The sequence below is a fragment of the Lepus europaeus genome, chromosome 6 (assembly GCF_033115175.1).
Source record: "Lepus europaeus isolate LE1 chromosome 6, mLepTim1.pri, whole genome shotgun sequence".
Classification (NCBI taxonomy): domain Eukaryota; kingdom Metazoa; phylum Chordata; class Mammalia; order Lagomorpha; family Leporidae; genus Lepus; species Lepus europaeus.
Genome location: NC_084832.1, coordinates 66,259,830 through 66,273,136, shown reverse-complemented (window position 1 = coordinate 66,273,136; position 13,307 = coordinate 66,259,830). Strand labels below are relative to the sequence as shown.

General features: G+C 45.6%; 1 protein-coding gene across 1 annotated transcript in view; it reads left to right on the top strand.

Annotated features, from left to right (window-relative positions):
- Positions 1-205: 205 nt before the first annotated feature.
- Positions 206-13,307, top strand: part of VPS36 (vacuolar protein sorting 36 homolog) — a 37,289-nt gene continuing 24,187 nt past the window's right edge. Inside the window, exons 1-2 of the mRNA XM_062194322.1 lie at positions 206-345; positions 12,804-12,872. Of these exons, the coding sequence (XP_062050306.1) occupies positions 250-345; positions 12,804-12,872 (165 nt within the window). The 5' untranslated portion in view covers positions 206-249. The remainder of the gene's footprint in view (positions 346-12,803; positions 12,873-13,307) is intronic.

Here is a 13,307-nt window from a genome sequence, read left to right as displayed (position 1 = left end):
TCTACGCTGAGGGCTTAGGATGGGGTGGACCACGCTGCCCAGCAAGGGTGTAAAAGGCCATTGGCGGACCGACCGCCAGGGGGCGCGACACGCACGCCTCCACGTCCTCGAGCGCCGCGCGCGCCCCCGTGCCCACCCTCCCTGAAAGGCGACCTCCGCCATGCTCGCCGCCAGGGGGCGCCGCCGTCCGCCCGGCGCACGACTCGCGGCCCGGGAGCGCCGGCGCAGGCGGGCGGCTTCGCGTCGGCCATGGACCGCTTCGTGTGGACCAGCGGCCTCCTGGAGCTCAACGAGACCCTGGTGATCCAGCAGCGCGGGGTGCGCATCTACGACGGCGAGGAGAAGGTATGGCGGCGGCGGCGGCGGGCCTGGCGTGACCGGCTCGGCCTGGCTCTGGGTCGTCGGCGAGGCCGGGGCGGCGGCGCTCGGGTCTCTCCGCCGGCGGCCTGGGGCGCTGGGCGCCTGCCTCTGCCGGGCCGAGCCGACGGCGCGGTGCCCGGGGCCGCGCTCGGGACGCCGGGGCTCGGCGCCGTTCCGGGACGGCCCCGTTCCGCCGGCGCTGACGTTGGGTGCGGGCACTGCCGCCTCCCGACTCTGTCCCCGCAGAGCGGCGGGGCGGCCCGGGACGGGTTCCGGAGGAGGCCGCAGGGCCCGCGGCTCGGGTTCCTGTTTGCCGGTTCCTGTGTGTGAGTCCTGTAGCGCGGACGGAGTTGGGAGCCAGTGTGTTGGGGGTGATGTAGCGAGGGGGTGCCCCCGTGCGTCTCCGGAGCTGCCTGTGCAAACAGAAGAAATAGGCAGTGTTAAGGAACGATTTCGGTGAAACCACACGACGTCCTGGCTTGGGTGGAATGTGTAAACTAGGATGAAGGGGAAAAAAAGTTTTTTTCTTAAACCCATTTACTCACGAACACTGTTAGTTTCCGGAAGTGTTCAGCTGCCACTTCTTCCTGGCCGTCTGGTCGGGAACGTTGTCAGTGTGCTCTGGTGGACTCTCCTAGTCGGTGCTTCCAGCCATCCCGAGGCACAGGTGTAGCTCAGTCCGTGGACTGTTGCCTCCATTGAGTCAAGGTCTTTTCCCTAAATCCTTGCCTTGGACTTGTTTGATTGCTCCTAGCGCTTGCGTTAGCTTGGTCTCAGGTTGGGTTGTATCTTTTGGTTGGCGTGACATGCATCATTTATTTTTTTCTTTCTCACCAAATTTACGTCTTTGGAATCTTTCAGATGGGAACCTTAATCACCCTCTGCTTGCTCAGTGGTCTTGACTCTGTCCTCCACCCCACCCCCATATAAGGGGTTGGGCATGCTGACAGGGAGAAGTGGGTGTTCTAAGTCTCCTGCAGTGTGTTCTTTTATTCCGTGGAACACAGTATACAAGTTAGGAACACTGCCGGCAGACAGTGTGGCCATGCTGTATTTGCAGTGATAGATCACAACTTGTATGTGAAAAAAACATTGGTGAACCAGCGACTTCTCATTTTTCCTTTCAAATTATTCCTGCTTGCTTTAGCAGGCAAGTATAGAAGTGTCGGGAAAAAAAGAGAGGGAGTTGTTTAGGTTGAGACCCTTTAGTCAAGATTTCTTCACTTCCAGAAGCCGGGGGCAGTGGGAGAGAATGCAGGTGCCTTCCAATGGGGGTGGAGCTCTGACATGAGCCTCCACCCCAGTGCCCCTGGTGGACCTGCTCAGTCACTTGTGGGGCTGTCTGCAGCCACTCAGTCTCTAGGGTGAGTGAAGGCCAGGCTGGTTCCTGGGGAAAGTGTTGGGTTCTGGCTTCTTCCACAAGCTGGTGGCTTCCAGACCTCATGTGGTACCGAAGAAATAGCAGTGTGCACATTGGTGTGCAGGTCTGGTCAAGTCAGCCTCCCATCTGGAAGGAGAAGGCTTAGGTACTGCCGTGGAGAAGGCTCAGCCTTCCGGGCTTTGCGTCCCAACACACTCCTTGGACAGACTGCTCATCCTGTACCTTCTGGCTCATTGTGGGTGTGAAACCCATTTTTAAAAAACCAGAATAACTAAAGTGACTCCCATGTGCTTGGAGCTTTATATTTATGACCTCATTTATTCCTTGCAACAGGTGTACGAGCTGAGTATTTCATTAAGAAAATATCTCTTAGAGATCCAAGGGACTTTCCAAGGATCCACGGAGTAGCAGGCGAGGTGGGACTTAAAGCTGTGTTGTTCACTGGGCCACAGCACTTCAGCAGAGAGCAGTCACCAGTGCCAGATGCCTTTATGTGGCGAATCTGCCCAAAGATGTGGACACAGAGACCTGCGGTGGATAGCTGAGAAAACTGTGAGCGGTCCAGGGCCACACAAGCTGGCATTGGTGGAGCTGCAATTCCAAGCCATATTCAGTGGCCTGTGCTCTGTCCACACCCCGGTGCCCCTGGCAAATCAGTGTGTGTGCGCTTGTCTGTACAGGCACAGCTTTTGTGGGCCCATTATGCCTGGGTAATGTGTGGTTTCCTTAAGCAGTGTAGACAGGTCATTTGTTTCAATTCACAGATGCTTCTGTGGCCTCAGCTAATTAGAAAACAATGTTAAGAAGATTAGTAATGCATAAAGTGGCAAGTTGGCAGCATATACCAGATTTACTGAATGTTCTCTTTCAGCTGACTATTTCACTTTTAGGAATTTACCCTTGGGAGAGAGTCAGGGATGCATAAGAAAACTACATTTGAAGATACTCATCTCAGCATTGGCTATAGCATTGGCTATAGTGCATGATGGTTACAGTCACATAGACGGGAAAACCAAAGGCAATCTGAATGCCTGCTGCAGAGATTGGTTTATTATATTACAGCATGCCCTAGTTAGCATAGGGATTGCTAGTATAGGTTGCTAAGTAAAAAAAAAAAAAAAAGCTATAAAACTATAAATATCCTGGTCTCATTTCTAGAGTGTACATGCATATAAATATACACTGTGTGTGTATGTATATATATATATGTATAAAAACTCTGGCTTCTATGGATAGGAATGATTTCATTTTCTATTTTAGACTTTCCTTTAAATGTTTTCCAGATTTTTAGTATTATGTATTAGTTTCATAAGAAATAACGTGAAAAATAAGATAAGTTATTCAGTGAGTGCCCAAGTTTGATGAACTTTTAAGTAGTTGAAATTATTCTAACTCTGAGTGGTAAAGCAAACCAGCAGTAACTTGTCTGTCAGGTTTAGATCAGAATCCCCTGGAACCCCTGAAGGGAACTATTACACAATCTCTTCACTTACAGCAGCAAGATTTTACGTCTGCATATTGTTGATTAACATAGCAATGGAACATACTCTGGTTTGAGCTTGAAATTTACATCCTTCTGCTTGGATTTCAGTAAGATAAAACACAGCATTTCTTAATCAGAACTCATGTTCTAATGCAACACCATGTACTCTCAAGTTAATAAAATATTTGCTTTTGGAAAGGGGAATTAAAAAAAATTACAGATTTATTTGAGAGGCAGAGCGAATCAGCAAGCTCCCAACTGCTGGTTCACTTCCCAGAGTCCGCAAATGGCTGGGCCAGCATGGGAACTGAAGAAAGAAGCTGGTGTCTCAACTCGTGCGGGTGGCGGAACCCAGTTACTTGAGCCATCACTACTGGCTCCCAGGGACTCTGTTAGCAGGAAGCTGGAGTCAGGAGCTGGAGCTGAGCATCAAACTCAAACAGTCTGATGTGGGAAGTGAGCGTCTTAACTGGTAGCCTAACTGCTAGACCCAATGCCTGCTCTACATGATTTTAAACACAGTAGCATCCCGTTATTACTTGTAAGAATTGGACACTCACTAAAATACTTTCCTTAGAGTTTATGTCATAAGGTAGCCTTGTAAATGGGACCAGCCTTACAGTTTTTGACATAACTAAATACCCCTAGAAATATACCTAGAAAGTATACAAGCACATCTTCTTATGGCAAATTCTAACTTCTGATCATTAGAATTCATAGAAGATAGCAATGTACTCTTGCTTTTCACAGAAATTAAGGAGTTTGATTTATTCTCTTGGGTTCCAACTTAAAAACTTTATTACTTATATAATTTTCAAAGATAATGACAAATTATGAGAGTTAAAAGTTTGATCCCAAAGACTTAATTGGCATTTTTTTCAGATTGTATTGTAGTTTTTGAAAACATTACAGATTTCATATTTTGAGTATGCATGTCTTAGCTTGGGCAGTTTTAACAATGCCATTGACTAGGAGCTTAAACGACGAACATTTATTTTTCACAGTTCCTTGGGCAAGATAACGTGTTGGCGCGTTTGGGTCTTCAGTGTGGTCCTCTTCCCAACTTGCAGACAACCACCGGTTCACTGTGTGTTCACTAGGCCTTTCCTACATTCATGCATGTAGAGAGAGCTCTCATGTCTCTTCCTCTACTTGGAAGGGCACTAATCCAGGAGCCAGTGCTGTCGGCGTAGCAGGTTAAGCCTCTGCCTGCAGTGCCAGCATTGCATATGGGGTTGGTTGAATTTGTAGCTGCTCCACTTGCTATTGAGCTCCCTGCTAATGCCCTCTTCTGCTAATGCAGAAGATGGCCCAAGTGCTTGGACCCCTGTATCCATATGGGAGACCCAGAAGAAGCTCCTAGCTTCAGCCTGGTGCAGCCCTAGCCAACGTGGCCATCTAGGGAGTGAACCAGTAGATAGAAGACCTCTCTGTCTCTCTCTCCCCTTCTCTCTCTGTAATTCTACCTTTCAAATAAAAAACCCAAATCTTAAAACAAAAAAAGAGCACATATCTGTCATGGACCCCTCTGGTGACCTTACACAGGCACCATCTTCCATCTCCAAATACCATCACAGTGGCCTTAGGGCATCAACACTGGAATCTGAGGTGGACGTTTAGATTCAGTCCAGAGAGTTAGAAGTCTCCTTCCCACCCTTGTCTTTTGGTCACCTTGTTCTCCCCAAGTGTCTCATTCTACAGAGCTGTGCATATGTGTCACACACAGGTATTTGTGTGGAACATACTGTTTTTTACTTTTTTTTTTTTTTTTGACAGGCAGAGTGGACAGTGAGAGAGAGAGAGATAGAGAGAAAAGTCTTCCTTTGCCGTTGGTTCACCCTCCAATGTGTTTTTTACTTTTTAAAATATAAATGTGTAGTATCCTGTGCTTCCTATTTTGAAGCTGCTTTTTCCAGTTGATTATCTGGAGAATATACTGAATGTCATTGTTTCTAAGCACACTTTTTTCACATTTTAACAATTATGAAAGCAAGATGCGTGTTGCAATCAGTAGCATTTTAGGTTTTATTGACTACTGTAAGTACATAAAAATTCTCCATATTCTTTTTAATGAATGCCTATGAATTCTTTTTAATGAATGCTTATAAATCAAATGAATGCCATTTGAATTATTTTCAATCTTTGCTCTTAGAAACAGCAATGGATAGCCCGATATTATATCATCTTGCCCAAGTATGAATTCATCTGTAGCAAGATCCAAATATCCTTGGGTCAAACGATGTGTGTATTTGTAATTTTTATAGATATTAACACATTTTTCTCCACAGAGGTTGTCCCTTTAGTCACCAGCCAGTGCTATCAAACTTTTGGATCTTTGCCAGTCTTAGGGGTGAAAAGGGGGATCAGGGTGGTTGCTTGGCCTGCTAGATAAGACACAGCTGAATAAGCCTCCATCCCACTTTGGAGTGGCTAGGTTTGAGACCTGTCTCTGCTCCCAGTTCCAGCTTCCTGCTAATGCACACTCTGGGCGGGAGCATGTAGGGACTCAAGTGGTTGGGTCTCTGCCACCCACACGGGAGACCAAATTCTCCCTGCTTTGGCCTGGCCCAGCCCAGTCATTGCATGCATTTCTATTGTTTTTATAATTTTTCTTTCTGTTTTTGGCCCTAATATTTGATCCATCCAGAGTTTACTTTGCTACAGTATGTTTAGGTATAAGTTGAACTTTTCCCCCCCACTACTTGGCAACACCGTTGTCTCAGTGTCATTGATTGAATCTCCATCCATAACTGTTCTTGTGTGTATTTGTGTGTGTTCATGAGTTTTCTTTTTAAAGTATTATACACACACAGGAGATTGATTGCTGTCTCTCCTTGTCTCTCTTCCTCTCCAATAAAATCGATTTTTAAAAAGAAGAGGGGTATTTTGATGTTCTTTGTATTTATCTTATTGTCAGTGAAGCTTGGGAATCTATTAATGTGTTTATAAGAGTGTTTATGTTCTTTTTCTGGGAAGTTTCTATTAATAGTCTTTGTACATTTCTCTAGTAGATTACAGGCTATTTTCTCATTGATTTGTATGAGTGCTCCATATAGTAAGGACATTAGTCCTTTGTCTCTGATGTGAGTTGCAGTCACTTTTCTCAGTCTGCCATTTGTCTTTTGTCTTTGCCACTGAGGTTTTTGCCATGAAGAATTTGTTTGGGCCGGTGCCGTGGCTCAATAGGCTAATCCTCCGCCTTGGCGGCACCAGCACACCGGGTTCTAATCCCGGTCGGGGCACCGATTCTGTCCCGGTTGCCCCTCTTCCAGGCCAGCTCTCTGCTGTGGCCAGGGAGTGCAGTGGAGGATGGCCCAAGTGCTTGGGCTCTGCATCCCATGGGAGACCAGGATAAGCACCTGGCTCCTGCCATCGGATCGCAGCGCGCCGGCCGCGGCGGCCATTGGAGGGTGAACCAACGGCAAAAAGACAGACCTTTCTCTCTGTCTCTCTCACTGTCCACTCTGCCTGTCAAAAAAAAAAAAAAAAAAAAAGAATTTGTATGCATGTGTGTACAGTTGCATTTGTCAGTCTTTTCCTCTAACATCAATGAATTTTAATGTCTTTCTTAGAGGGACCTTCTTGAGATGATTTTTTGAAATTCTCGATTTTTTTCTGTTTTCATAATTTTTCTTCCTTTTTTTCCCTTCTAAATATCTGATCCATCTGGAATTTGTATTGCTACAGTTTGTTAGATTTGAATCTAAGGTTTTTCCCTGTTTGGCAACCCACTTGTCTCAGTGCTGTTGATTGAATATATTTGTGTCTATTTCTAAATGTTTCTATTGAAAGAACAATTGAATAAGTGTTATACATGAAGCCAGTCTCATTGTTAAAAAATATGATCAACAGTGCAGTATGTAAGAGTGTAAAAGGGCCCTTTGCTGCTTTTCCTCCCATTCCTTCATCCTTTTGAGTGTTAAAGGATCACTGTGTATTCCTTTTAGACCTTTTTTATTATTTATGTAAAGATGTGTGTATATACATATATTACATACACGTAGCAATATATTACATACATATTAAATTATATGTAATATGCTACAAATTGCTTTTATCCCTACTAATTCTTAGAGGTTCATTGTTGTCCATATAGTTTTGTCCTTCTTACCTAATAGAATATTCTTAAACTTGAGGTAAATTTTTTCCTGAAGATTAAAGACTCTTACGATGATGCGGCCGGTGTTGTGGCATAGCAGGTTAAGCCCCGGTCTGCAATGCCTGCATCCCGTAGGGATGCCACTCAAATCTCAGCTGCTCCACTTCCTATCCAGCTCCCTGCTAATGGACCTGGGAAAGCAGCAGAAGATGGCCCAAGCGCTTGGTCCCTGGAATGCATGTGGGAGACCCAGATAAAACTCCTGGCTTGGGCCTGGCCTAACCCCGGCCGTTGCAGCCATTTGGGGAGTGAACCAGTGGTTGGAAGATTTTCTCTCTCTCCCCCTCACCCTCTCCCTCTCCCTCTCCCTCTGTCTCTCAAATAAATAAAATAAATATTTTAAAAAATCATATTATAGAGCAAATCCTTTCACCAGTCCTCTAATAGATTTTATTACAAATCTGTGGCACAAAATAAAAAAGCCATCTGCACATTAATGTTTATTGCAGCTCAATTCACAATAGCTAAGACCTGGAACCAACCCAAATGCCCATCAACAGTAGACTGGATAAAGAAATTATGGGACATGTACTCCATAGAATACTATACAGCAGTAAGAAACAACGAAACCCAGTCATTTGCAACAAGATGGAGCAATCTGGAAAACATCATGCTGAGTGAATTAAGCCAGTCCCAAAGAGAAAAATATCATTTGTTTTCCCTGATTGGTGACAACTGAGCGCCAAAGGGGAAACCTGTTAAGTGAAATGGACACTATAAGCAACAATGAACTGATCAGCTCCTGTCCTGACTTTAGATGTACAATGTAATACTTTATCCTTTTTAGTATTTGTTGTTGTTGTTGTTCTAGTACTATTGGTTGAACTCAGTAATTAACACACAATTATTCTTAGGTGTTTAAATTTTAACTGAAAAGTGATCCCTGTTAAATCTAAGAGTGGAAAAAGAGAGGGAGGAGATGAACAATTTGGAACATGCTCAATCGGACTGGCCGCAAATGGTGGAGTTAGAAATGTGCCAGGGGATTCCAACACAATCCCATCAAGATGGCATGTACCAATGCCATCGCACTAGTCCAAGTGATCAATTTCAGCTCACAATTGATAGCTCTGATAGGTCTAAGAGTCAAAGAGATCACACAAACAAGACAAGTATCTGCTAATACTAATTGATAGAATCAAAAAGGGAGAGAAAGATCCAACATGGGAAGTGGGATACACAGCAGACTCATAGGATGGCAGATGTCCTAAACAACACTCTGGCCTCAGAATCAGCCCTCAAGGCATTCAGATCTGGCTGAAGAGCCCATGAGAGTATAGCAGGCATGGAAAGCCAAGATATCATGGAAAAAAAAAAAAAAGACCTAAATGAATGATCTCTGTGAGTGAGATCCCAGTGGAAAGAACGGGGCCATCAAAGAAGGAGGTACCCTTCTCCGAAGGGAGGAGAGAACTTCCACTTTGACTATGACCCTATCGGAATAAGATCAAAGTCAGCGAACTCTAAAGGCTTCCATAGCCCTGGCAACTCATGACTAGAGCCTAGGGAGATTACTGACGCCATGAACAGGAGTGTCAAATTGTTAAGTCAGCAACAGGAGTCACTGTGTACTTACACCCCATGTGGGATCTGCCCCTAATGTGTCGTCTAAAGCCAAGTGATGCTATAACTAGTACTGAAACAGTATTTTTATACTTTGCGTTTCTGTGTGGGCACAAACTGATGAGGTCTTTACTAATTATATACTGAAGTGATCTTCTGTATATAAAGAGAATTGGAAATGAAAAAAAAAAAACAACCTGGTGTTAAAATGGAAATGGCATAGAAAATTAATTAATTTGAAAAAAAAATTATGTAGGATCTCTGTCTTTAATGTGCTGTACATTGCTATTTAATGCTATAATTAGTAATCCAATGGTAGTTTTTTCACTTTATGTTGCTATATGGGCAAAATGTTGAAATCTTTACCTAATATATACTAAACTGATCTTCTGTATACAAAGAGAATTGAAAATGAATCTTTACATGAATGGAAGGGGAAAGGGAGCGGGAAAGGGGAGGGTTGCGGGCGGGAGGGAAGTTATGGGAGGGGGGAAGCTATTGTAACCCATAAGCTATACTTTGGAAATTTATATTCATTAAATAAAAGTTTAATAAAAAAAAAACAAATCTGTGGCACAATGGAACATATTCTTCCCTTTCTAAATGGGAGCAGTGTGGATTCTTATGGAGGATTATTTTACAGCACTGGCTCCTGAAGCAGTTAGAGCTGCACACTTTGTAACCTGCTGGGTCTTACATCTGGTGTCTGAAGTGCCTTTCAGGCCAGTTCTGCCTCTGTGAGCATTGGTGATGTCCAGCAGCGCCCTTGGTCAAGGTCCCACACTTTGATAACGGCAGTCAACCCAAGTGTGATGGCCTGCTCGCTGTTTCCAGCCTGCTGGCAGTTGTTCCCCACATCTGGCCCACTTTCTCCTGACTCCCGGAGTCTCTGTGGTGACTCCGCATCTCTTGTCCCCACCACGCTCCTCCTCTCAGAACGAATCCACAGCAACATCTGGCGCCCAACGTGACTGAGAGACAGTGTGTCAGACTCGGCGAGGTCCCCTCCCCTTGATATCAGCAAGTAGGTCCCTCGGTGTTTTGTGTGCTGTTCAGTTCTGTGAGGGTAAGCACAGAACCCCCTCCTAAACCCCTTCCCTTGTCCTTGTCTGTGCTTGAAGTGACCCCAGGTTAGGCATACACCACCCAGAAGCGTAACACCGCTTCTCGGCTCCTCCTTTTACTTTCGGTTCACCCAATGAATTCACATAAGGGACTGATCATCCCAGAATTCAGAACCAAGTCATCTTCCTTCACTCTATTGAGGTGATGCTCCGGAGACACCATGTGGACATACGGCCTTGACCTAAGGGATCAAGGAAGTCCCCCACTAAGCACAGGACATACTTAGGATCTGATACACCACTGTCTGTGTGTCTAACGTAGCGAACCCCCTGCAGAATGCCATCAGTCGCTGAGGTGCTAGGAATTGGTTTTGTTATGGCAGCAGTGCTGTGCGTGTCTTTCCTTTGGCTAGGGTTGGGGTGGCGTGCTGTTCTTAAGCACTCAAACATGGGAAAGATACCCCCCTCTCAGAAACCCACCCAGATTACCAAACGTAATGAATCTGTGAGTGATAAGAGCCTGTCACTCCAGGCCGCTGCCTTACAGGCAACAGTTGATGACTGAGGGAGAGAGAGCTCTGACAGTGAAAATGACAGGACAGCAGACAAGGCAGCAGTGCCTAGTCAGCCACCCCCCAAATATCCGCGGGAAGAACTTAGACGACCTCGAGGCGATAACCCATGCGAGGTCATCCCATCCGCACCCAGTGAGGATCTCCACATTTGTGGCAGTCTTCAGACACCCCAGGCTCTCAGGGCAGCCGCTAGACCCCATCCCACCCACTTGTTTGCTGTTAATGTCTGAGCGGACGCAGAATTCAGGCCCTGGATTCCAACGCCCGTAGAAAGGCTTCTGCTAACCAAGGGCCGAGGATATGCTTGTGTCTTTCCAGATAATGTGGGGCAGCCCATTTGGGTACCAGCCAGAAACATCAAGCCTGCAACTGACAGTCAACCAGAACCCGCTGAACAAGACTGAGAGTCCGCCTTGTTAGCGGATGCACCTGCTACCGACTGTCAAGCCCCTGCCCTATCATCCTTCCCTGAGTAACTGCCCATAGCCACATCCACTACTGCTTTATACCCCACTAGCTCTGGTCAGCCACTCAAACGGCTCACAGCCTGTGTGCAGTCACGCCATTCCTGATTTCCATTGTTCCTCATTCCTACCCCCATCTGAGCAAGCACTCCTGTGGTCTCCTGTTTTGAGGGCTGGTTAGTCAATGACGGGTAAGATCCCCTGGGGGACAACCTAAGACAGGCACAGCCACGTACGGAGACCATATGGAAACGGGGTCAACAATGGTATGGCCAAGAAGCATGCCTCCCGTTGCTCAAAAATAAACGAAAAGGGGGAAATGTGGTGGAATGAGAAGGCCATGCCAAGGTGGCTGCTGGCAAGCAAGCGTCAGTTACTCAGGAATGGCTTTGGAACCCACCTGGCAATGGAGAATGGAGCCTGCCTGGCAACAAGAGGCTGTGATTGGTTAGGTCTTAAACTGCCCCTTGACTGGATTGGCTGCCTCAGTTATAGAAGCTGCTGTACCTGCTGAAATTAATGAGTCTACAGGCTGCTCACCTCTGGCCCATTATCACCTGACTCTCGGTGTCTGCGTGATGACTCCTCCTCTCAGAATGAATCCACGGCAATACCCAGTGGGTTGAGAAAGTCATGGAAGAGCAGTTGAGCCGGTGTGGTTCCCAGCCACTACCATTCCCTTTAGGCAGGCCAGACTTGCAGAAGTGATTTGAGCACTAGCCAGCTGATGGTCATTTACTGTAATCTTGTCTGTCTTTCTGGCCTTTTGCACAACTGCCAGTGCATCTGAGGCTATTGGTGGCCCATGCCTCTGCTGCCACTATGGGTCATCATGCACACTTGTCCCTTATGGTTGAAGCTCATTTTCTTAGCAGCATACTCATTGAAAATCTCATCTTCAGCCATAGCATTCTTGTAGAGACCAGTTCATATGCATCTCCAAGGCCTTCTCCACGTCTTTGGCAGTCATTGGAATGACAGCTTTTGATGCCATGCCAACAGGGGTGTGGTCAAACACAGCTTGGGCAAGTTGCTCCTTCACAGGCTGGGCATCTTTTTCATTTAAATCAGCAGATACCACAGCTAAAGTCAAATCTAACACCACCAGGGATACCATTGCTTCAGGGTCATTTGTCTCAAAGACTGCAATATTCCCAACAGCAAACCCATAGCCTGAATGGACATCAGGACACGCAGCAGATGGATGAACAATCCCAGGCAGGGTTGCCACACTGCTATTCTGTTTTATAGCTGGCAGAAAGCCGCCACCACCACACTGAGCGACATTCCTTAATTCCTCCAACATTAACTTCTCCAGAGCATCGGAAAATTCCCATAGAAAATTCCTTCAGCTTGCATGTTGCGCACAAAGCCCTTCTTGATCCTCTAGCAGTTTTTACTGATGGTTTCCAGGAGCTGGAGTTCATCATTACAGGCATGACTCTTGACGCCGACAGCGGTGGTGGAAGCTTCTGGCTCTGCTCATCTCATTCTTTTAACCTCCGCCTGGGTCTCATTGTATTTAACTACCTTGCTGTTACACTTCAGGGTTGTTTCTGATTTTCTCCAAACCAATTACAGTAGCATGTATAACTTAGATTTATGATGTGTGTAGCGTTGCTTCTTTTTTATTTGTGATAAACCTACTTATAAAATGTCTATATGATTTAGTATTGTTTGATTTCTGGGAAGGTAAATCTAGACAGCACTGAATGATATATTATTAATATTTTGTTATGATCTTATCTTTCTAGATAAAATTTGATGCTGGGACCCTCCTTCTTAGTACACACCGACTGATTTGGAGAGATCATAAAAATCATGTAAGATACGGTTTTCGTCATCTGTTCTAGGTTTTAAATCACTGAAGTTTCTGTTTCCTTTTTCTTTTAGTTTCCCCCTTTTGGCAAAACTATCAATAGATGCAATACATTTTTCTGTTCAAAATATCCGAAGGGGGTGGGTATTTGGTCTAACCATTAAGCCATGGGTTAGGTTGCTTGCATTCCACATCAGTGTGCCTGAGTTCAGTTCCCTGCTCTGGCTCCTGATTCCAGGTTCTTGCTAATGAGTACTCTGGGAGACAGCAGATGATGGCTCAAGTAATGAGTTCCTGCCACCCATGTGGGAGACCTGGATTGAGTTCCTGGTGCCCAGCTTCCCCTCTGATCATTGTGGACATGTGGGGAGTAAATCAGTTTATGAGAGCTTTGTCCTATTCACTCTGTCTCTTAAATAAAATTAAATTAAAAAAAGAG